Source organism: Mauremys reevesii, linkage group 2, assembly GCF_016161935.1.
Source record: "Mauremys reevesii isolate NIE-2019 linkage group 2, ASM1616193v1, whole genome shotgun sequence".
In the NCBI taxonomy this organism is placed as follows: Eukaryota; Metazoa; Chordata; order Testudines; family Geoemydidae; genus Mauremys; species Mauremys reevesii.
Genome location: NC_052624.1, coordinates 80,101,408 through 80,126,825, shown reverse-complemented (window position 1 = coordinate 80,126,825; position 25,418 = coordinate 80,101,408). Strand labels below are relative to the sequence as shown.

Below are 25,418 nucleotides of genomic sequence, written 5' to 3'. Positions count from 1 at the left end.
TAGACGAGGAGGCTAAAGGCGCAGCGGCTTGCCCTTTAAGAGATGCGCCTGGCCTGCGGGACTTGGTCACGTGATAGGGATGAGTGTGCGCCTGCGCCTCTTAGCATCGTCCGGCGCGCCTGCGCAGCGCGTCTAGCTGTCTTCCCGCCCGCCTTGGGTTACCGGCCGGACAGGCAGTACCTGCGGGAGCGAGCCCACATCATCCATAACGTCAGTTTCCCTCTTCCCCGAGCCCACTCTCCCCTCTAGCCGCCCCGGAATGACCTTCCCGCTCACCAGGGGCCCCGACGCTTCTGGGCTCCCGGCGGGACCCAGCGCAGCCCGGCGGGAGGGGTCTGAGGTGACAGATCTGCGGGGGCGCGTGAATCGCGACGCGCGTGACGTGCCGCAGCGCGTGTGAGGGGTGCGCACGCGAGTGAACCGCTCCCCCTCCCGAGTTTTCGTGAAGGTGTCGCGCGGGGGGAGGGGGGCGCTCGCCTCGCAGCGGCCCCGCCCACTTCCCAGGTACCGCGCCGGGACTCGGCTCCCCCGCTGCTGCAACTGCCCCCCCTCCCCCCGGAGCGTCCAGCGAGCCGCAGCAGCCCGGGAAGCGGTGCCCGCCCGCCGGCCGAGCGGCTCCCTCGGGGAGAGCCCGCTCGGAAAGCCGCGTCAGGGCGCGTTTCGGCCCCCGGTAGGGCTGCCGGCAGCGCGGGGACGCGGCGAGGTGTTCCTTGTTCGCTTGCGCAGCCCGGGGGTTTCCCGGGGAGGCGCGTGATCCATCTCTTACGTTGTATTGGGGTGAACGAAGCTTCTGTAAGAAGTTCAGCACCTAGGGCCCGATCACAGTGTCCTGTGGGAAAGCCCAGTGGTGACGTACGGATAAGGGACTCCCCTGGTAAAGGAGATCCAGGGAAAGATCATGCAGCCCGGGACTGTGTTACCTCTCTGCCCTGAGCTCCGCAGAGCTGATGTGGAGGCTGTTGTGCTTAAGCCTACCCAGTATAGTTCCTTGTAGCCCCAGCGAACTCACCAGGCAGTAAAGGGAGAGAGAACTAAGCCAAGAGGTACCTGGTCTCCACCCCTACTCCGTGTCTGCATCAGAGAGAATGATCTCTGAGATGTATTGATCCTTTACATCGGGGTGGGCAAACTTTTTGGCCTGAGGGCCCCATCGGGATTCCAAAACTGTGTGGAGGATCCCCCCGCCCTTATCCAACCCCCTCTTCTCCCTGTCCCCTGACTGCTCTGACCCCTATCCACACCCCTGCCCCCAGACAGCCCCTCCCCGGGACTCCCACACATATCCAACCGCCCCTGCTCCCTGACTGCCCCCCCAGGACTCTCTGCCCCTTATCCAATGCGCTCCTCACCCCCTTACCATGCCACTCAGAGCAGCATGTCTGGCAGCCGTGCCGCCCAGAGCGCTGGTGGCACGGCAAGCTGAGGCTGTGGGGGAGTGGGGCTAGCCTCCCCAGCTGGGGGCACAAGGGCCAGGCAAGATGGGCCCGCGGGCCATAGTTTGCCCACCTCTGCTATACATAGTACAGTTATTGGGGCAGTATATGAGCAAATTAGAAGCACTGACATTTCCAGGGCGTGAATCGTTCATAATGTTTGGATACATTTGTTCAAGAAATTCAGAAAAAGCAATAATTTATGTGGAAAAATAAGTTAGGTACATCTCATTAATGCACGTCTTGAATACATAACATAGTTATTCTGAAAACTAGTACTTAACGTCAAAACTTATTTTTCTTTCATCCATTAGTTAAAGGATGAAAAGTGACAAGGAGCCATTTTTTGTTAAATTTATAAAGTCTTCTGGAAACTCTGAATATTTTTTTAAAGCTCTTGAGGTAAGCACTTTTGGTACCACTATCAGCTGTTTTTTTCTTGAATTTAGTTTTCCATCTAATTATTTTCATGGTTATTTGTAGCCTATTAATGTATATATCTAAATAAAATGTATTGTTTCTGTAAGATGAAGACATTTAATGTTAGATAATACAAATGCCTTGTTTAACTTTTTTTCTACAGCAAGAATCAACATTTTCTTTGTTAGATATTTTTACTAAATATACATTTGTTATATTTTTACTAGTTATAGTGGGTTAGTTTCACTTCTTAATACAGTAGAGAATTCATATAGTGAAATCATTGTTTTGTGAAACCAATTTCCCTGTGGCACCAATCCTATAAGGTGCTGTGTGCCTCTGGAAAGGTGCTGAAGCACTCAAAACTTTTGGCCCAATCCTGCGTGGCATAGCGCTTACTACCGTGAGGTGTTTTTTGAAATAATTGAAGATAGATTGAATAACCTAGTTAAAAACCTTGACCTCCCCAAGGAGCAAATTGTCCCACAGGGTTTGAATTAATTTATCAAAGGGGTATGCTGTGCCTTGGTAACTAGCATTTGAATGATCATCCCGATCAGACAGTGATTGTAGAGGGCCCTCAGCAGGTTCCAGAACAAAGTGAGCTGCAATCCTGAGGGTTCAGGTCTCTCATCCACGCTACTATAGCTTCATTGAGGAGGGTGTCAAGTCATTTCTCCCCTGGAAAATCAGTGGGAGTTAGCAGGCTCTCAGCACAGATCAGGTCTAATCGGTGAATTTTACACTGTACATTTCAGTGGATTGAAATAATTTGGTATTTTTGTTCAACTTCACTACAAATTGATTCTTGTATAGTAATTTTGCTATAAGTAATTTCAACTGGATATGCTTTTGCTGTTGCCATAGGATTCATTTAAAAGAATTGTCTAACAGAGGAAAAGGAATTTAAGTATATTGTTGTTTCATGTTTTCTTGCAGTCCATAAAAGAATTTCAGTCAAAAGAATATCTCCAGATCCTTGAAGAAGTGCCAGCACTCAATATAAAAGAGAATGATAAATCCCTTTACATCTGTGACCCTTTTAGTGGCATTGTCTTTAGTCATCTCAAAAAGGTTTGCTACCCACTAGATTGCTATCAAGTGTCCTATTCCTTTTTAAGGAATGCTCATATACATGATCCTACACGTTTTCTCTTTCTGAATTCTGTATACTAGCTTGTAATGTACACAGTGAATATGTGTAAATATAGTATGCTGTTAAACAGAGTTTCAGTGGGAAAATTTCAAAGGGTAGGAATAGCATAAAAGGAAAGACAAGACAAGGTATTCAGTCCTTCAGTCTCAATTGCCTTTGCTTCTGCAGGACCTGTGGCCGGCCACCTTTTTAGTTTCTCTCAGTCATAGAACAGCTTGGGAAAATGGCATGGTTGCAGTGATCTCTGAGATGTTGCAGTAGCAAGGGATAGGATAACCAGAGCTCAGTGGTGCTCCAAACATTGCCTCTGTTACCTATGCTGGGGCCAGCTCTATTCCACGTGAGGATTTCTCTATGTTTGAGCAGTCTCCAGCCAATCGGTTGGTCAGTTTCAACCGCTTCGTGTTACTGGAATGGGATGTAGGATGTTCCCCAAGATGTTTTTTTTGATAAGGTCACTTTTTTTGTGAGAAAAGTGTCACCCTTCCTTCCATATTAATCCTCTTTGATCTTTGTTGCAGCTTGGCTGTAGAATCGTTGGACCACAGGTAGTCATATTTTGTATGCAGCACCAGCGATGTGTCCCGAGAGCCGAATATCCTGTTCATAATATGGCCATGGCTGATATAACAATATCCTGTACTAGTCTTGAAAAAGAAACTAGGGTAATACATTACAATATATAATGGAAGAATAATTGTTCAGCTAGATTTTTGTGAAGTTTAGTTCCAGATACAGCATTAACAAGATTTATTGGTTAAGCCTTTGTAAATGCATTTTGCACTCACTGAAAACTTTTAAGTCAGGAATACAATTTAAATATATATAGAAAAAGTTATTTTTTAAATGATGATGATGATGATGTGATGATGATGCTTCCATCTAATAATTTTTGTTGCTTTGAATGAGTTAAAGTTCCCATTCTAATCTTCTAGACTAAGAAAACGTCTGCAGTTTTACTTTGGGTGTTTGGATGTGTTTAACTTTCTCAATTGACTACTGTGTTTAAAGAATGACATTATCAAAGAGATCAGCAGAAACCTCAGATCTGTGTTATACAAGTTGTATGTAGAAAAAAAATACTTCATTGGTTGTTGGGGGGTGGGGGACTATAGGAAACTATTGAATAATTTATAGCATTCATGAACTGACTTGAGATCTAGATGGATTTTCTGGCTAGTTGTCTACAGCTAAGATGTCACAGACTATATAATGTATTACTGTTTATCTCAAACTATAAAGTAATTAAAGATTTTATACTTAGGCTACTCTGAATTTCTGTTAAATATTGAACATTTTGATCACGCTTCATATTAAGGTTCCATTTATAAAGGCTTAATAAATTATGAATAGATGTTTGAATAGCTAGTTAATCAATTAGAGTCCAGGTTAATAAGTGTCTTATAATCATCTATAATAACTTCTACTGATGTGCTTATAGTAGGGCTGTCAATTAATCACAGTTAACTCATGTGATTAACTCAAAAAAATTAATCACAATAAAAAAAAATAGTTGCGATGAATCACACTATTAAACAATAGAATACCAATTGAAATTTATTTAATATTTTGGATGTTTTTCTACATTTTCAAATATATTAATTTCTATTACAACACAGAATACAAAGTGTACAAAGCTCATTTTATATTATTATTTTGTATTACAAATATTTGCACTGTAAATATGATAAACAAAAGAAATAATATTTTTCAATTCATCTCATACAAGTATTGTAGTGCAATCTCTTTATCATGAAAATGTAACTTACAAATGTACTTTTTTTTTTTTTTGGTTACATAACTGCACTCAAAAAGAAAACAATGTAAAATGTAGAGCAGTGGTCCCCAACCTTTTCATTGGGGCAGGCACCGGACGACTAGCCGCTGAGGACCGTGGCCGCCGGACAAGCAGCCGCCAAATGCCGCCGTGAAGCGGCAACGTCAAGAGGTGTCGCTGCCGAAATGCCGCCGTGAAGGAGCGTCATTAAGAGGCGTTGCTGCTGAAATTTGGTGGGATTTTGATGGTAGTGCTTCTTGACGTTGCCACTTCTCGGTGGCATTTCAGCGACTGCTTGTCTGGTGGCCAGTAGGTGGGCGCACATGGATGCCCTGGTGGGAGCCATGGTGCCCTCGAGCACTGCGTTGTGGACCTCTGATTTAGGGCCTACAAGTCCACTCAGTCCTACTTCAGCCAATTGCTCAGACAAACAAGTTTGGTTAAAATTTGCAGGAGATAAAGCTGCCCAGTTCTTGTTTACAATGTCACCTGAAAGGGAGAACAGGTGTTCACATGGCACGGTTATAGCTGGCATCGCAAGATATTTACCTGCCAGATGCACTAAAGATTAATATGTCCCTTCATGCTTCAACCGCCATTCCACAGGACATGTGTCCATGCTCGATAACAAACCAAAGCAGAGCGGACCAACACATGTTCATTTTCATCATCTGAGTCAGCAGAAGGTTGATTTTCTTTTTTGGTGGTTTGAGTTCTGTAGTTTCCGCATCTGAGTGTTGCTCTTTTAAGACTTCTGAAAGCATGCTCCACACCTCGTCCCTCTCAGATTTTGGACGGCACTTCAGATTCGTAAACCTTGGGTCGAGTGCTGTAGCTATTTTTAGAAATCTCACATTGGTACATTTTTTATGTTTTGTCAAATCTGCAGTGAAAGTGTTCTTAAAATGAACATGTGCTGGGTCATCCTCTGAGACTGCTATAACATGAAATATATGGCAAAATGTGGGTAAAACAGAACAGGATACATACAATTCTCCTCCAAGGAATTCAGTCACAAATTTAATTAACGCATTAGCTTTTTTAATGAGCATCATCGGCATGGAAGCATGTCCTCCGGAATGGTGGCCGAAGCATGAAGTGGCATAGGAATGTTTAGCATATCTGGCATGTAAATACCTTTTGACGCTGGCTACAACAGTGCCATGTGAATGCCTGTTCTCGCTTTCAGGTGACATTGTGAACAAGAACTGGGCAGCTTTATCTCCTGCAAATTTTAACCAAACTTGTTTGTCTGAGCGATTGGCTGAAGTAGAACTGAGTGGACTTGTAGGCTCTAAAGTTTTACATTGTTTTATTTTTGAATGCAATTATTTTTTGTGCATAATTCTACATTTGTAAGTTCAACTTTCATGAAGCAAATACTCACCAGCAACTACACACCACACAACAAAAATACTAACCCAGGAACCAGTCCCTGCAACAAACCCCGTTGCCAGGCTCTGTCTGCATATCTATTCAAGGGACACCATCATAGGACCTAACCACATCAGGGGCTCGTTCACCTGCACATCTACCAATGTGATATATGCCATCGTGTCAGCAATTACCCTCTGCCACGTACAAAGAATAAATTGACACAAATCAGACATCAAGAATTGTAACATTCAAAAACCAGTAGGAGAGCACTTCATTCTCCCTGGACACTCAATAATAGACTTAAAAGTGGCAATTCTTCAACAAAATAACTTCAAAAATGGACTTCAACGAGAAACTGCAGAACTGGAATTAATTTGCAAACTGGACACCATCAATTTAGGCCTGAATAAAGACTGAGAGTGGCTAGGTCACTACAAAAAGTAATTTTCCCTCTGATACTCACACCTTCTTGTTAACTGTTGAGAATAAGCCACTTCCACCTTGATTGAATTGGCTTCGTTAGCACTGACCCCCCCACTTGGTAAGGCAACTCCCATCTTTTCATGTGCTGTAATATATATACTGCTTACTGTATTTTTCACTCCATGGATCTGATGAAGTGGGTTTTAGCCCAAATAAATTTGTTAGTCTCTAAGGTGCCACAAGGACTTCTTGTTGATTTGCTGATACAGACTAGCACAGCTACCACTCTGGAACCTGTTTTCATGATAAAGAGATTGCACTACAGTACTCGTATTACGTGAATTGAAATACGATTTCTTTTGTTTTTTACAGTGCAAATATTTGTAATAAAAATTAATATAAAGTGAGCACTGTACACTTTGTATTCTGTGTTGTAATTGAAATCAATATATTTGAAAATGTAGAAAACATCCAAAAATATTTAAATAAATGGTATTCTATTATTAACAGTACGATTAATTGCGATTAACTTTTTAAATCACAATTAATTGCGATTAATTTTTTAATCGGTTGACAACCCTAACTTATAGCCATGTATAACACATGGTACTCATGTATATATCATGCTTATAGCATCTATTACTCATTTGTAAACCCCTTACAAACTATTTATAAATTTATTCTTAATAAAAATATGACATTTTTTCTTAAGTGACTGTTTCTGTCTAGTAATAGTATGTGATGTGGATTCCTGGGTAGTAAACAGAACACAGGCATTTTTTCTTATTTAATCTGGATTGTAAATGTGTTCTGGAGGGCGCAATCCCCTGGTATTCACTATTTTACCATTTTTAAAGAGATTCCTTCAAAATTGTTCATTTCTATGTAGGCAAAATATATTTTTCTGTTTTAAAGCTGCCATAAAGTTAAGTTCCAGGAGAAATCACAGGACATGGAGTAATATTTTAAAAAAATATATAAGCAATATTAAAATATACATTTTGTTGTTTGACTAATTTATTTGCCTCTTTTTTTTTTTTTTTTTGCTCTTTAGGAAGAAGTTCATATGTATGTACAGATGATGGGTGGCCGTGTGTACAGAGATCTCAATGCATCAGTTACTCATCTTATAGCTGGAGAAGTTGGCAGCAAGAAATATTTAGTGGCTGCTGCTCTGAAGAAACCCATATTGCTTCCCACTTGGGTAAAAGCATTGTGGGAGAAGTCGCAACAAGGGTAAAAGAACCACTTCTTGTATTAGGAAATATTAAATCTTGTACTGGTTCTAGACTATATTTATTCCTTTGGAGGTGTGTTGGGAAAAGATCTGTCTTATTTTCTTTCTTTTTTCCCCCCTTCAGTATGATTAGATACACAGATATAAGCATGGAAGACTTCATATGTCCTTTATTTCGTGGCTGTACAATCTGTGTAACTGGCTTAAGTAGTGTGGACAGGAAGGAGGTCCAGCGTCTCACTACTGAGCATGGTGGTCAATACACAGGGCAGCTCAAGATGAATGAGTGCACCCACCTCATTGTTCAAGAGCCAAAAGGTAGATATTCTTTAGTCAATTTAAGTTTGAAGGGACAACTTAGCGTAAAGCTAAGCATGTGCATAAGTGTTTGGAGAATCAGGGCCTAGATCTGTATCTGTTTGATTATGCTGTTGTTATTGCCAGTGCTGTTATGATAAATATTATATGCACGAAGAGTGATACAGAGTGTTCTTAAGGGAAGGTGGAAAGGAGAACAAAGGGACACACAAGCAGAGACCCAAACGCTATCAGAGGAGGGAAGGGGAGAGGCCTACAGAAAAGAAAAAATAGAATCTAAACTAAATTTTGGTGAAATCAGGAGACTTAAGAATTTTAATTATGATATTAATTGGATTACAAATAAACAAATAAACTTGAAGATAAAATTTTCCCACTAAAATTTCTTAATTTCCTCTTACTAAAATAAAATTAAAGCACTACTTTGTTCTTTGTAGTTTTGTTTGAGACACACTGGACTGAATTTTTAAATTTCCTCCCTACTTTTCCCAGGCAATTATTTTGCGATTTCTCTTTTTCCCCTCTTGAAGCCTCAAAATCTTGTTATGGCAATTCTGTCTCTGGCCAAAGAGCTTGGCATAGCTCCTTCAGTGGGACTGTCAGCTCTGCAGAACAATGTGAGGCATTTTCGTCACAGGGTCTGAATGCTGGAGTGCTCAGATACCAGAATGATGAAAACAGCATAAACACTTGTATAGACACTTCCAAAACATGTCAGTCTGGAATTTGTGAACCAAGTAAGACTAAAATCTGATTGCAACATGACAGAATGTGCTAATGCTGACTGCCCCGTTTGGTTGTTTTTTTTTTTTTTTTAATTTAAGACAGTTATAAACAGCTCAGTGTAGATGAGATTAACCTTGTTGGTAGCTCAGCCAACCATATATCTTAATTTTACATACACAATACAATCATATTGGTTAAAAGGTTGCGAAAGTTTTAACCTTTGATGTTTTGCAACTTTGGTGTCACAACTGTGAAATATATCCCCTTGATAACATGGTCACAAGATTACTTTTTTGCTAGCTGACAGTTGCTTTCCATTTTAAGTATGTGAATAAAAGTATGCATTTGCTTTTATATATAATATATTATAAAAACACATAGTTTTTAGGCCGTAAAGTCATGAGTTCAAATTCCATAGCAGAACTTTGGACTAATGTCTAATGTTAGCACTGCAGTGAAGTACAGATGAACTATAAAACTGATATTTTTATAGCATCCTGCAAGACGTAAGTATATTAATCATTAATATTGCTTAGTGTGATTATTGTTTAGTAGTATTGCTGTTCATCTGTATCTGACATCTAGCAGTTCCTTCTGCCAATTTCTTGTTGCGGTTCAGATGGAAGTTTAAGGTCTCATGGCAGTTTTCAAAACAGAAAACCTAACAGATAAAAACAGAATTATTTGGCTAGTGTGCTTGCACTAGCATGCCTAACACTGCTTTTAAAGCAAATTAGAATACCTTGATTATGAAAGCTGTACTATAAAATCAACAAATAATCTTAGGCAATAGTGCTGTCAGAGGAACCAAATTACACTGATCAGCTTTAGTGAATTTGATGTAAACTGCCACTTGGAAGAGCCCCTTGGTATTTGAGAATGTATTGGTAATTACCACCTCCAAATGCAGTTTTTGTTTTAACTTTCTTGATTTTGCAATATGTGGTCATTCTTTCAGAATTGTCACTTTTGGAGCATTAGCCTTTTATTGATTGTGATTTGTCTTTATATAAAGGCCAGAAATATGAATGTGCCAAAAAATGGAATGTGCAGTGTGTGTCCATCCAGTGGTTTTTTGACAGTATTGAGAATGGCTTCTGCCAGGATGAGGCAATGTATAAGACCGAGTCTGTACAAAAGCAAAATACCACACCCAGTACATCAACTCCTACTAGCCAAGCCAGCAAACCTGACAGTAAGTAAGACATCTCAGTATACTGAGTGAGTTGATGAAATTTCAGTTAAGGGAAAGGAAATGTTTCAGTTGAGTGGGCTGCTACCAACTCTAACTGCACTAAAATTTTGGTAATGAGGCTCTGATCCTGAAAACACATGCTTAAATATAAGTACATGGGTTTATTCACATGCTTGAAGTTAAGTGTGTGTGTGTTTGCAGGGTCAGGGCCCAAATTTTTTTTATATAGATAGATATAGATATTTATTTTTGGTCCGCTTAGGAGCATTGGAGGGCAACAACCAAGAGCAGACTGTGTTCATATCAAATGTAAATGCATCTAATTTAGTAGATGGCCACAAAGCTTATTGAGCAGAATAAGTTTTCAAAAACTGTTCTCCCACATCTTAAGGCTGACAGTTCTTCTGGAGAAAGAGGAACATGAGTTCTGTGTAAACTCCATTGCTAATAGTGAGAGCATACTGAATTTTGGTGTAATGGAACCCTACATTTTAACAGAGGCTAGACTATGCATTATTGTGGTTTTCAGGTTTTGTCTTCCTTATTAGCATGGCAAAATCATATTTGACAATCATACGTCCTGTTTGGTTAAGCAGTGGGAGAGACTAACTTATTTTCTTCTTTTTTTTATTTTAACTTTATTTAAAGGTCGTACCCTTTCAGATGTCAGCCACATTTCCAATATCAGTTTGAATGGCATTAATGAAACTGCATGTAGCTCTGCTATGAACAGCAGGCTGGAACCTCCTCCTGATCTGGAAAATTTGGATATCAGTTCATTTCAAGCCCCTGATGATTTACTAGATGGGTGTCGAGTAAGTTTTAACAATGTACAATTCTGAAATGACCAGTTATCATTTAGATGCAGCTAGGCTGGGTCTCCTGTAGTTATTGCTACAGTAAAATGTAGTCCCACTCCCAGCACAAAGATATAATCTATTTCAAGATAAACCAAACTAGACTGTTTATAATGTATTTGGGGTACTGGAAAAAGTGTCTTCAAATTGGAGTTGGATAAGATATGAAGCAGTATTGGCAACTTTAATGGAAAATATTTTATTGGTATTTCCTTCTGTTAGTGGGATGTTGAGTTGTGCAAGACAAAGTCACAAGGATGAGCACTGAGGATGGAATAATTTCTTTGTTTTTTTGCAATGTTTCATAAGCTAAAGCTTGTGTGTTTGTATGTTTCTTTGGTTGGGTAATGAATGGTATCAGAATACAACTACTTCAACCAAAAATATCTTACCCTGTTCTTTTCTTTCTCCTTGCAGATTTATCTCTGTGGCTTCAGTGGCAGGAAGTTAGATAAAATGAGAAGGCTTATTAACTGTGGTGGTGGTGTTCGATTTAATCAACTCAATGAAGATGTCACCCATGTTATTGTGGGAGAATATAATGATGAACTGAAGCAGTTTTTGAACAAGACTACTCACAGGTTCTGATAACTATGCTTAGACACTTCTATAATCATGTTTCCTCTTGTAAACAAAGAAAATACGTATTGATTAAACTTTTTTTGGACTAAATAGCTGTGCATACTGTAGAGATAAAAATTGTAAAGACCATTAAGTTGTGGTCACTAGTCAACAACATTTTACCCCTGGGAATAGTGTTTTTTAAGTAGCATATCTCCTCACATTCAACAGAAAAAAATTATTAGCTAAGGAAGATTATATGAAAATTCTAGAAACCCTCAATATTTGTGATAAATTACATTTTTCTTGTATTTCTTGTAGAAAATGTGTAAAAATCCATATTCTCAAACTTTGAAATATTCACTAAAGGCTGCAGTGTGGATGCAACTCAAACTTTTTTGTTTTAACTGGAGTCAGATGAGTGTCACAAACTTTGTACAGAAACACAAGTGTACTTGTAGAGTGAGCAGTATCTGAGAGGAAAAAAAACATAGGTTAAAATGGTTTTGAGAGCCATCTTACGTACGTGTGTGTGTGTGTGTTTGTTGGTTTGTAATATAAAGAATAATTTTATTTTATAGGCCTCATGCAGTGACAGCAAAATGGTTGCTGGAGTGCTTTGGTAAGGGTTACTTACTTCCAGTGGAGCAGTACATCCCTCTGAACTTCCAGCCAATAGAAAATACAATTTTGGAGCAACCTGGAATTAAGCGAACTGTTCCCAAAAGTAATAGTCTCACAAAAAAAGAAGCTGTGAAGCTTGTACAGCATCAGAATGCAGATGAAGACGACGTCCTCTCTCAATATGTGAATAATGATTCCACATTAAGTAAGTTCTGGTCCAAGCACTTCATAAAAAGACAAAATTTATGTATAGCTCTTCTGAAAAGCTTGTGGTGCTATCTACCACGATGGACATAGAAAAATGTAGTTACCTGATTTTAATCATATGTAAAGAAATTGCAATTCATACTCCATAGCGTGTACATTTTTAAAACCTTCACATGGTTTGTATATTAATTTCCCTATTGTACTTAAGAAAACAATATAAATTAGATGTAAACATGCCTCATATTGAGCAGTTTGTAAATGAAATCTAAAACCTTGGGTTCCAGTACTGCATTGTTTTCAATTAATAACTCACAGGATGGTTGAAACTCATTTTCTCCCTTACATCCCTGTATGTGAAATTTTCATCAAGTGGTTATTTTTTCTTTTTTAGTTGAAGTTGAAAAGCTAGAAACTGGTCACTTCAGTGATGCTGCTCATAGTACCATTCAAGAAGAGAAGCAGTCCTCTATCTGTCATAGTTCACTGACAGAGACTTCTACAGTGGTTGAAGAAGGCTTATTTGGCAGAAAGAGGTTCCTTCTTTTGGGTTTTGGTGAAGAGGATGAGTCCTGCATTGTAGAAATTATAAAGGAGAATGCTGGGAAAGTTCTACCCTCTCAAAACAGAGCAATTGCAGACTATGCTGTGGTTCCTTTACTGGGATGCAAGGTGGAGTCAACTGTAGGAGATGTTGTTACAAACACATGGCTGGTAAGAGGATACTGTAGAGCTATGACCAAACAAATATTAGTGTTAGAAATATAGAAACTGAAAACTTATTGATGGTTATATTTGCATTAGAACAGAGGTTTTAGCTTTGTTTAATTAGTGTACACCAAATTAAGAGAGTGCTTTAATGCACCTCTTCTTTATAGGCATGTCTTTTACCTGTCTCATTTATTTCTTCCTTCTTTATTAAATCAGATTCTGACTTAGTGGCACAAAGACTTCGTACACAAGATTTTGCTCTAGTTGTCTGCATAATAGAGTTATGAAGAGAGAGCTGGGTGCAGCTAAGTTATGAATGACATTTCTGTTTTAACATCTGTTTAGTAAGCTATCTTTTTTCTCTCTTTCCCCACACTTCTCCATATTTCTCTAATAACATATGTAGCTGTATCTGGGTGATGCAATTGCAGGCTGACATTATAGCTCAGGTGGTCAAACATTTAAATATGTTGACCTAGATAATGCTTATCATCTGCACTAATTTGGTGTTTTTCATTATTAGATAATTAACTGTGAAATAAAACCTATGCTAACCCTTATATTGGGTTTTTAAATGTTTTAAAGCAGTAGTCGTTGGAAAAATAGGAATTCAGGAAGCTTGAATCTTAATGTGAATTTGACTGAAACTTTCTGGATCTTTTAAGGAATGTGATTTAAGGAATCTGATCAAATATAGAGTAATACATGTTCTACTTGGAACTTGAGGCACAAAGACAAAGAATGTCTTGCTGTTGATTCCATAAATGCTGTAGTACAATGGCTGAAATAATGTTTATCATATTAATTTCTTTTGGCTTGGTTCTCATTTTCATTTATTTCATCATTTTAAAGATTATGTGTGTAGAACAGCAGCTCCTTTTAAACCCTCAGTCCAACCCACTTTTCACCCCAGTATCAGTAATGGAAGGAAGCACTCCTCTAGAAGACTGTGTACTGTCTTTCAGCCAGTTTACTGGTGCAGAGAGAGACTCCCTGGTGTTCTTGGCAGGTCTTCTTGGAGCAAGGTATGGAGTCTGTTGCCACTTATGTTCATTTTCTGGCATCTAAAAATTTTTTCAAGTATTTAGTCACATTAGAGGGAAAAAATGAGCAAAAAACTTCAGAGTTAAAATTTGTTATAGACTTCTTTTGGATTTTATTCATTTGTGAAAACTAATGTTGAAACGTGATTTATTATTTGGTTCTGTATTTCCTCCCTTGTTTGTCATTAAACCTTCTAGAGACAGTGTCTTTAAGTGTTCAAATATTTGTGTATGTCACTAGTGAATATCTGTTCTAAAAAATGACTTCTAAAAGGTGTGTGTGTGTGGTGGAGAAAGACAGACATTTGTGGTTGTCCATACTTACTTGGTCAGTGATTTTCATGGAGTTTGCTCATTGTACAAGTAAAACCTTTTTTTCTCCTTAGTTGCCAGCCGTACAAACTCAGCCTGGGATATAGAAATTTAGCTGAAGTTTTTGGCTTGTGCATTGTCACCAGTTTAGAAAAATAATCTGTAGCCAACTCTACCCCCATTACAGTTAAAAATGTGCACCACATTGTCTTTAGTGGAGTTGCTTAGGTGTAAGTGAGGGAAGAATGTGGTCCAGCTTTTGAAAGTTAGTTAACAGTTCTAGTCCCAAGCAGGACTAGAACCCAGCTCACTCTTTCGTGCCTTTGTTGGCTCTGCAGTGCTAATAGGAACAGTCTAAACAATGGCTACATTTTTGAGTGGTTACTTATATACATTTATTTCAGAGTCCAGGAATTCTTTGTGCGAAGAGCCAACCCAAAGAAAGGAATGTTTGCCAGCACCCACTTAGTGGTGAAAGAGCCAGATGGTTCTAAGTATGAAGCAGCAAAGAAATGGAATTTACCTGCAGTCACTATGGCTTGGCTCTTACAATCTGCAAGGACAGGAAAGAAAGCAGATGAAAGCAAGTTCCCAGTTGAAAATGTTAACACTGGAGGTTGGTTTTTTTTTTAATGTTTTCTTATTTATTTTAATATACGTTAATTATATCATGTTACACTGCATTGCATTGTCATTAAGAGAAATTTTTGAGTATAAGCTGATTTCTAATACTTAGGACCTTAAACTATTAAAACCAAAAGACTTTTCAGCTTATAATTTACTTTTCACTAGTTAAGATGTTTACTTTCAGCCTATCACTAAGCTGAGACTGTAAAGGCTAGTCATTTCCACTTGTTTATAGTCAGTGGTCCAGATCTTTAGCTGAGGTAAATCACTGTGTAGCTTTACAGAGGTCAGTGGAGCTATGCTGATTTATATCAACTGAGGATCTAGCCCAATGTCTAGTTATTTCCACTTTCTGGTTTACACTCCCTTACATGATACTGTTGTGTTAAGTTGTAAAACACTCTGGAAGAGTGTTTACGTATAATTAAAAACTGCTTTACAAGAGAAGGCAACTTCTATCAAATGTTTTTCTAAACAAAACAAACTTTAAATTACTTGACAGTGCCCCTTTTAGAACTGAGAAGCAAACTGGACTGATTAATACTGAATACCAGTTAACTCACTAGTTCTTACCAATGCATTTGTGGGCTGCATAAAATTGCAGTGATTAAAAACATATCTGCAGTACTGCATTCAGCTCTGGGCACCTCAGTGCCAGAAAGATCTTGACAGGTTGAGTAGGAATTCAGAGAAAAGCAACAAAATGCTTAAGGGACTGGAAGGAATGATTGTCTCTAAAACCAATTATATATGTTTGACCAAAAGATAATTCAGACTACAAGTCATATTTATGTATGGGTATTTGAAATGTGTAAACTCCAAGGGCCAACGTCTGTTGACTTGAATGAGATCAAGATTTGGCCAAAAGAGGGGAAAAAATTTAACAGGGTGGCCTAAGCAAGTGTAATTAGTAGTAATGGAATGAAACTGAGCAAAGGAAAACCAGGCTGAAAATGAGGGGAGAAAATCCTAACTTGAGGGGGGGAGTTATTTAATATTTGTATTAGAGTAGGAACCAGAGGGTCTAAAGTGGCTTGAGGAGCTGTAGTACTAGACTCTGTACAGTTGTAGAATTTAAGACCACAAGGGACCACCAGTTAGTCTGACCGGCTATGTGTCACAGGCCACCAATACCACCCAGCACTATGAAGTCTGTGCTTCAAAAAGCGTACAATTAAATATAAAATGTGAGTCTTCCAGAGGATGTATTAGAAGCCCTATTACTGGAGTCATTTAAAAGCTGGGTTGGCAAAGAGCTGTAGAATAATACAGCAGAGAAAAGTTGGCAACATGATGGACTAGATTGCCTAACACGGGTCAGCAACCTTTGGCACGTGGCCCATCAGGGTAATCTGTTGACGGGCCACGAGACATTTTGTTTACATTGACAGTCCGCAGGCACGGCTCCGTGCAGCTCCCAGTGGCTGCGGTTCACTGTTCCTGGCCAATGGGAGCTGCGGGAAGTGGCAACCAGCATGTCCCTGGGGCCTGCACCGCTTCCCACAGCTCCCGAACCGCAAATGTCTCCTGGCGCACTAGTGGATTATCCTGATGGGCTGTGTGCCGAAGATTGCAGACCCCTTGCCTAACAGATCTTTTCCATCTCTGATTTCTCAGATGCCTCAGCTTTACCCAGTTCTGATTAACAGTATTTATGCTATTAGCATTTCTGTCTATAGTGAGGCTGCTGATCATTAAAGAGAAAACAGGTGAGTTGCTGTAGCTTTTCAACAGTGTCATAATTAAATGTTCCTGTTCTTGGTATAATACTTTAAAATTCACTGAAGCACAAGACAATATGAGAGAGACAAGGGTTACTCTTCTATTAGGTATTTAAGGACTAGCACAGTAATAATGTGGTATAGCACAAGCACTAGTGTAGAAAATAGGAACTTAAAAAGAAAAACCCTCCCTTCATTTTACAGCATATGTAGAAGAACAAAATATTGGATAAATAAAATTCTTAGCATAATGCAAATATATGCACATTTACATTTAAGGAAAAAATGGTGGTGCTTAACTATAATTTTCTTTATTTCATTTAAGATAAAGAAGAGAGTTTCATAAGTCAGCCCAACAAGACAGAGACAACTATAATGTCTTCAGATATACCAGACCATCCTAGCAATCTCCTTGAAACTGGGAAGAAAACAGCTGTGACGCCTCTTGATGTGAACCGATTCCAGAGTAAAGCTTTCCATAGTGTGATCTCGCACCATGTTGGGCAAAAGCCAACCCTTCCTGCAGAAGGAAGACTACTCCAGAAAGAACCATCTTTACACCTTGACACACCATCCAAATTTCTTTCCAAAGATAAGCTCTTCAAGCCTTCATTCGATGTAAAGGTAAACTCCTTTATAAGTTTCTAAACCGGTAGTGTCAGCACATTCATGTGTGTGTGAATGAAAAAGGCACAAAAAAACCCTATGCTAACCCTTTGTAAAGAGTGCGTATTAATACCACACAAATAAAAACACTTCTAGGCTTTCTAGTTTGGCAGGCAGTTCAGAAAATTCACGTGTTCTAAGGGACAGAGGTTATTAGAATTGATACCTAAAGCATATAAAAATAATTAAAGCATGAACATTTTGAGAAATAGATACTATAGCACCCTTAACAAAGCCCCAGTGTGCCTATTGCAACATATACCAGAGAGTCCTAAAGCAATGACCTACGTTATATAGTCTGTGTTGCTCTTTAAAAACAGAGTGAAACTTTAGTAGAAGAGTTACAGTTTTTTGCAAACTATCATAAGCAGTCTGTATTTGGCCCAGAGTGAAATAGTTTCCCGGTGGACTGTGTACACTTTTAAACTTTTTTACATTTAAGCTTTCTTGCTCATCCTACAATATTCATTTCCTTGTAACTTTATTCTTTGATTCTCCTTTCCCGAAGCATTCCCTTAATTTTGCTTTTTGCTTCTACGAAACTACTACTTTACTGTGATAATCCTTATACATCTGAGAGAACAGTAGCCATTATCCCTCTCATATAAAGATGTAGTTGCATGAAGATGGAGAAAGAAATAGGTGAAGGGGAGACATTTGTCTTAAAGATGGCCTGCAAATGGGAAAAAATAGATTGGATTTTTGCCCTTTTCTGCTTCTTTCTCTTGCATAAAAAAGGTCATTTGCCTTTTGTTTAACCTTAGATATATCAGTGCTGGAGGATTTCTTGACTGACTCAAGTGTGTACTGGAAGCTTACTCAGTGGAGGTGCTGAGTATAAACAGAGAGCTCTTTTTCCCAATTAAGTTAAACACTGATAAAAACAACAAACCCCATACAGTTTGAATATAAATCATTTCCCTTCCTAGTTAAGCCAGTTTCACATACATGGTTTCTCTGCTGTCCTAAACTTATTATTTTCCATTTATCCATAACAGCTAAGGAAAAACAAAGTAGACAGGGCCACAGCTTCTAATTTCAAGCAGAGGGCAGTAAAATTGAAGATGGGTTTGGTATATATCCCTTTTCAGACCATTTTTAGGCATTTCTAAATAAGTAAATAGAGCACACATCCAGTTGTTTTTTTCTAGGTCATATTTGAATAGATATTAAATAAGAGAGTATAGAGAGAGGCTAGTCTTGTGATTAGAGCATGGGACTGGGACTCAGGAGATCTGAATTTGGTTCCTGGCTCTTCCATACACTTCTTGTGTGAGCTAGAAGAAAGGGAGTAGAGGAGAGGTAATTTTAGATTTGATTCTGACTAATAGGGAGGAATTAGTTGAGAATTTGAATGTAGAAGGCAGTTCGGGTGAAAGTGTTCAAGAGTATTCTGTTGGAGGAGAAGGTATTTGTAGAGGCTGGTAGGGGCAGTGTGCTGGGAGAGAAGCTGAGTCCTGATTACGGGACGGGGCTTCTCTGACTAGGGGTCCTATAAAGCTAGCCAGCCAGCGGCATAGACAGCTGCAGCGGCACAGGAGCCAGCAGAGCTGTAAACAAGGGAGTTTGAGTGGGAATTCTGTTGGAGGAGAAGGTATTTGTAGGTGTATCTGTTCTTATTTGTAGAGGCTGGTGGGGCAGTGTGCTGGGAGAGAAGCTGAGCCCTGATTAGGGGGCAGTGTTTTCTGCTCGTTGGGGGTTTGTGTTGCTGTGGGTGGTGGTGTTTTGGTTTGGTTTGTGTTTCCCGGACTAAGAGGACTTAGGTGAGAAGGCTATGACAGATACAGAGGCAGCAGTGGTACTGACCCAAGCAGTGGAAGACACAATGAAGATGACTGGATGTGGAAGCTGCGGCATGTACATGATCCTGGACGGGGTACCTGAAAAGAGTTTTGTCTGCATGAAGTGCCACCTAATAGAGTGGATGGAAGAAAAGATCCGAGGATTGGAGATGCAGGTGGAAACTCTGGTTGAGTTTAGACAGGGGCTCAAGTGGATGATGGTGCAAAGACATGAGGAGGCTGAAGGGAAAAGCTCAGACTTGCAGATGGAAGCAGGACCAAGGAACTCTGAGGGGAGACTGCTGGGTGAGGAAAGTGGACAGTGGAAGCATGTGACTAAGAGAACCAGGCAGAGGAAAAGATGGGCTACAGAATGAGAAATAGAGCTCAGGAACAGGTTTGCGGAGTTGGAAAATGAAGAAGGGGCACAGCAGGTGGTCACTGAAGCTGAGAGGGCAAGGAAGAAGAGAAGAGCACCTAGTAGTCCTATAGGAAGAGGGGAAGAGTCAGTGGAGATAACACCAAATATGAGCCTCAGGAGGACACCAGATGGGTTGTGGAGGATTGCAAGGGACAATAGGAATCGAGAGGACTTGCAGCCAGAGGGAACGGGATAGACCGGAGAACCGCACCATCACCAGGAAAAGGCAGGTCTACATGATTGGGGACTCCTTACTGAAAAGAATAGACAGGCCTGTAACTAGAGCCGATCCACAGAACAGAAGGGTGTGCTGTCTGCAGGGTGCTAAGATATGGGATGTGGACCTGAGGCTGAAGAGGATCCTAATGGGAGTGGGAAAGAATCTACTGATTGTCTTTCATGGGGGAACAAATGATACGGCTAGATTCTCGCTGGAACGTATCAAGGGAGACTATGCCAGGCTGGGGAAGATACTTAAGGAAATCAAGGCTCAGGTGATCTTCAGTGAGATTTTTCCTGTTCCTAGAGAAGGGCAACAAAGGTGTGACAAGATTATGATGATCAACAGATGGCTCAGGCAGTGGTGCTATAAGGAGGGCTTTGGGATGTATGGCCACTGGGAAGCATTCATGGACAGAGGACTGTTCTCTCAGGATGGACTTCACCTGAGTAGGGAGGGAAATAGACTTCTAGGATGGAGGCTGGCACAACTGATTAAGAGAGCTTTAAACTGGGAATTTGAGAGAGATGGTTGGGAGTTGTCCAGGTAATCTCCACACCAGATTTTAACATTGAGAGGGAAGAAAACGATACAGCCATGGGTAGGAGAAAGGGTAGTGTAGATACCAGTCTAATAGGTGATACTGGCGGTAGAATGATTGTGCCTAATTGGATAAAGAATGTGAGAGAAGCCAAACAGCAAAAATTAAGATGTTTGTACACTAATGCGAGGAGCCTAGGTAACACAATGGAAGAACTAGAGCTATTGGTGTCAGGCTGGAAGGAGGTGACTAGTGGAGTTCCTCAGGGATTGGTTTTGGGAACATGTATTTAGGGATTAATAACAAGAATTTTTGTGTTAAACTGGGGACGCATCACTTGGAAGTAACAGAGGATGAGAAGGACCTTGGAGTATTGGTTGATCACAGGATGACTATGAGCTGCCAATGTGATATGGCTGTTAAAAAAGCTAATGCGGTCTTGGGATGCATCAGGCAAGGTATTTCCAGTAGAGATAAGGAGATGTTTGTACTGTTATACAAGGCACTGGTGAGACCTCATCTGGAATATTGTGTGCAGTTCTGGTCTCTCATGTTTAAGAAAGATCAGTTCAAACTAAAACAGGTGCAGAGAAGGGATACTAGGATAATCAGAGGTGTGGAAAACTTTATGAGAGGAGACTCATAGAGCTTGGCTTGTTTAGCCTAACCAAATCAAGTCTGAGGGGAGATACGATTGATCTCTATAAATATATCAGAGGAATAAATACCAGGGAGGGAGAGGAATTATTTAAACTCGGTATCAATGTGGACACAAGAACAAATGGATATAAATTGGCCATCAGAAAGTTTAGACTTGAAATTAGGCGAAGGTTTCTAACCATCAGAGGAGTGAAGTTCTGGAATAGCCTTCCAAGGGGAGCAGTGGAGGCAAAAGACATATCTGGCTTCAAGACTATGCTTGATAAGTTTATGGAAGGGATGGTATAATGGGATAGCCTAATTTTGGCAATTAATTGATCTTTGACTATTAGTGGTAAATATGCCCAATGGCCTGTGATGGGACACTAGATAGGGTGGGATCTGAGTTACTACAGAGAATTCTTTCCTGGGTGTCTGGCTGGTGAGTCTTGTCCACATGCTCACGGTTTAGCCGATCACCATATTTGGGGTCGGGAAGGAATTTTCCAGGGAAGATTGGCAGAGGCCCTGGGGTTTTCGCCTTCCTCTGCAGCGTGGGGCATGGGTCACTTGCTGGAGGATTCTCTGCACCTTGAAGTCTTTAAACCACAAGTTGAGGACTTCAATAACTCAGACATAGGTCAGGGGTTTGTTACAGGAGTGGGTGGGTGAGATTCTGTGGCCTGCGTTGTGCAGGAGGTCAGACTAGAAGATCATAATGGTCCCTTCTGACCTTAAAGTCTATGAGTCTGAGCTCATGATTCTAAGGAAAAGTAGGAGGGAAAACAGCAGAATAAAGACAATGGACTTCAAGAAGGCAGATTTTAGCAGACTCAAAAATTGGTAGGTAAGATCTGTTGGGATTTTGTGGTTCCCAGTGAGTCTGATGCTGGGTAGAATCAAGGGACTTCGATTTGATGCGATTCAATTCAATTCAACAAGGCTTTATTCAATATGCACAAGGAGAGCCCCTGGTACAAAGAATCAGGCAGAGTCCCTCCAGCAAGGAGCCCCTCCCCTTGCTATTTTATAGCACATGGCACTTACATAACAAGTTACATAACAACTTACATAGCATGAACCTCTAACCAATAAGAGTTAACCTTGCCATATATGGATTTCTTTATCACATGCTCCTAGTTCTCCATTCCACATGCTGAGCTCAACCCCCTCCCTCTGGCCTTCTCCAGAATGTTCCTAGGCTGGTGAGCCACAGCATGCTTCCCTATGCATAAGCACCCTGCAAACCACATTTTATCCAAAATGAACATAAGCATACCCTTCAGATTCCATGGGAAGTAAATCTAAGGGGAAAAAAGAGCTCAGGAGAGTTGGCAGTTTTTTAAAGAAACATTGCTTTTGTGCCTTTAATAACCTATCCCAATGTGTACAAAAAATAGAAAGTATGGTAAAAGACCATACTTAAGTAGGAGATCTTCAATGACCTGAAATTCAGAAAACAGTGATACAAAAAGTGGAAATTAGGTCAAATTATGAAGGATGAATATAAAAAAAACCCACACACGTAGGGACAAAATTAGAAAGGCCAAGGCAAAAAAGATTAAACTAGGTAGTGACATAAGAGGTAACAAGAAAACATTTTACAAATAAATGAGAAGCAAGAGGAAGACCAAGGACAGAGTAGGCCCATTACTCAATGAAGGGAGGAAAAGAACAAAAAATGCAGCAATGGCCAAAGTGTTAAATGCCTTTTTGTTTCACTTTTCACTAGAAAAGTTAGCAGCGATTGGACGACTCACATGGTGAACACTAGTGTAAATGGGGTAGACTCTGAGGCTAAAATAGGAAAAGAATTATTAAGAATTACTTAAACAAGTCAGAGGTTTGAAGTCGGCAGGACCTGATGAAATACATCCTGGCTGAAGAGGACTTTGAGCCATTAGTGATTATCTTTGAGAACTCATGGAGGATGGGAAAGATACTCGAGGACTGGAAATGGTCAAATATAGTACTTATAAAAAGGGGAATAAGGACAACCTAGGGAATTATAGACCAGTCAGCTTAATTTAGGTACCCAGAAAGCTAATGGAGTAAATAATCAAACAATCAACTTGCACCTAAAAGAAAATAAGGTGATAAGTAACAGTAAACATGGATTTGTCCAGAACAAATCATGTCAGACCAATCTAATATCCTTCTTTGACAGGGTAACAAACCTTGTGGATAAGGGGGAAGCTGTAGGTGTGATATATCTTCCACTTTCATAATGTTTTTGTTACTGTCTCACATGACCTTTTCATAAACTAGTGAAATATAGCCTAGACAAATTTACTATAAGATGGGTGCACAACTGGTTGGAAAACTGCTCAGAGAGTAGTCAAAATTGGAAGGGCATATCGAGTGGGTCCCGCAGGGATCTCTCCTGTAACCAGTTCTAATCAATATCTTCATAAATGATTTGGATAATGGCATAGAAAGTATGCTTATAAAGTTTGTGGATGATACTGAGCTGAGAGGGGTTGTAAGCACTGTGGAGGGCAGGATTACAATTCAAAATGATCTTGGCAAACTGGAGAAACGGTCTGAAATAAATAGGATGAAATTAAATAAGGACAAATGCAAAGTACTACATTTAGGAAGGAAAAATTAGTTACACAAATACAAAATGGGAAATGACTGTCTAGGAACGAGTACTGCACAGAACGATTTGGGAGTTATAGTGGATCACAAAACAAATGAGAGTCGATAATGTAACACTGTTGCCAAAAAAAACCCAATCATCATTCTGTGATATATTTGCAGGAGTGTTGTAAGCAAGACACGAGAAGTAATTCTCCCACTCTACTCAGCACTGATAAGGCCTCAGCTGGAGTATTGTGTCCAGTTCAGGGCACCACATTTCAGGGAAAATATGGGCAAATTGGAGCAAGTCCAGAGGAGAGCAACAAAAATGATTAAAGATCTAGAAAGCATGACCTCTGAAGAAAGATTGGAAAAAAACCTGAGTTTGTTTAATCTGGAGATGAGAAGACTGAGGAGGGAGGCAGGACTAAGAATTATCTCGACCATCCCTGACAGGTGTTTGTCTCCAGTGGTTCTCAAACTTTTGTATTGGTGATCCCTTTCACACAGCAAACCTATGAGTGCAACTTCCTGAATAAATTAAAAGCACTTATTTAACTTTAACGCTATTATAAATGCTGGAGGTAAAGCGGGGTTTGGAGGTGGAGGCTGACAGCTCATGACCCCTCATATAATAAACTTGTGACCCCTGGAGGAGTCACAACCCCTAGTTTGAGAACCCCTCATCTAACCTGTTCTTAAAAACCTCCAATGACAGAGATTCCACAACCTCCTTAGATAATTTGTTCCATTGCTTAACTACCCTTACAGTTAAGAAGTTTTTCCCAATGTCTAACCTAAATAACTTGTGTTCCTCCTCAGTCTTCTCAACTCCAGATTAAACAAACCCAGTTTTTTTTCCCAATCTTTCCTCAGCTATTATAGAATCATAGAGGTTGAGGTCCCTTCCAGTCCTATATTTCTATAATTCTATAATCAGTTTATTTCCTCAGTTCCTCATCTGTAAAATTGAGATGTTACTTTCTCCTGTCCTTTGTCTGTCTTGTCTATGTAGATTACAAGAACTGTGGAGTAAGGGCTGTCTTTTAGTATGTCTGTATAATGCCTAACAGAGTGGGACCTCAATCATGTTTGGGGTCCGTAGGTGCTACTGTAATACAAATAAGAAGAGGGTTGGTGTTTGAATAATATGAAACCTTAATATAGAGGCGCCTGCTATTCAATGAGAGAACTTTTGATCCTGGAAAAAGGATAGTTCATCTATACTGATTCAATAATTGCTTCTTTACTCTTTTTGGTAGGATGCCCTGGCAGCTTTGGAAACTCCAGGGGCTCCCAATCAAAGAAACAGGAAACCAAGTACTCCTCTCTCTGAAATCATTGGCAGGAACTTGAAATTAGCTCTGGCAAACAGCACTCGTTATACAGCAGCTCTTACTGCCAGCCCACAGCTGCGGGCTGCACAAGCAGAAGTGGTAGGATTATGCTCTTTTTTTAAAATGTATTTGTAGGCTTAATTAAGAAGATGCAGCGTAATCATGTAGTTGAGTTAGATGCTTAACTTCACATGATAGAATATGAATCATGTTAGCTTTGATACTGTATTTTGATATGTTCAGGCAGAAATTGTAATGATTACCTGTCCTTTTGTTTCAGTTGAAAGAGGCAGACTAGTAATTTTGACTCCTAAAAGGCAGAGAAACGTATTTAAAGATGTTTGTTCTATTGACCTGGTTTAATAGTTGTTAGGTAATATGTGTATATAAACATGTAACTATAGATATTCCATAGTTCTAGAACTTGTAGCTCATCACTGTTAAAGAACTCCCAGTGTCTGGTGTCATGAGAATGGTGGGTAAGGGGTAAATACTTTTACTCTGATTA

At 39.9% G+C, this 25,418-nt stretch overlaps 1 protein-coding gene and 1 long non-coding RNA gene across 6 annotated transcripts in view; one reads left to right on the top strand and one right to left on the bottom strand.

The window, feature by feature from the left end:
* The first annotated feature begins 80 nt into the window (after positions 1-80).
* TOPBP1 (DNA topoisomerase II binding protein 1) overlaps positions 81-25,418 on the top strand; it is a 51,430-nt gene continuing 26,092 nt past the window's right edge. The window contains exons 1-15 of one of the 5 annotated variants that reach the window (XM_039527728.1): positions 81-210; positions 1,748-1,835; positions 2,793-2,927; positions 3,531-3,674; positions 7,641-7,822; positions 7,948-8,141; positions 9,883-10,062; positions 10,711-10,877; positions 11,337-11,500; positions 12,062-12,309; positions 12,703-13,022; positions 13,872-14,044; positions 14,779-14,990; positions 17,048-17,346; positions 24,836-25,009. In XM_039527728.1, the coding sequence (XP_039383662.1) occupies positions 1,755-1,835; positions 2,793-2,927; positions 3,531-3,674; positions 7,641-7,822; positions 7,948-8,141; positions 9,883-10,062; positions 10,711-10,877; positions 11,337-11,500; positions 12,062-12,309; positions 12,703-13,022; positions 13,872-14,044; positions 14,779-14,990; positions 17,048-17,346; positions 24,836-25,009 (2,673 nt within the window). In that variant the 5' untranslated portion in view covers positions 81-210; positions 1,748-1,754. Of the gene's footprint in view, positions 211-321; positions 341-381; positions 505-693; positions 1,044-1,747; positions 1,836-2,792; positions 2,928-3,530; positions 3,675-7,640; positions 7,823-7,947; positions 8,142-9,882; positions 10,063-10,710; positions 10,878-11,336; positions 11,501-12,061; positions 12,310-12,702; positions 13,023-13,871; positions 14,045-14,778; positions 14,991-17,047; positions 17,347-24,835; positions 25,010-25,418 lie in introns of those variants that run through there. The other 4 variants (XM_039527730.1, XM_039527727.1, XM_039527731.1 and 1 more) reach the window with 4 other exon arrangements.
* LOC120399480 lies at positions 12,909-25,271 on the bottom strand. The gene is made up of 4 exons (XR_005595186.1): positions 25,174-25,271; positions 14,898-14,927; positions 14,388-14,470; positions 12,909-13,041 (listed from the first exon to the last, which is right to left on the bottom strand). It is a non-coding gene; the product is annotated as an uncharacterized LOC120399480 (long non-coding RNA).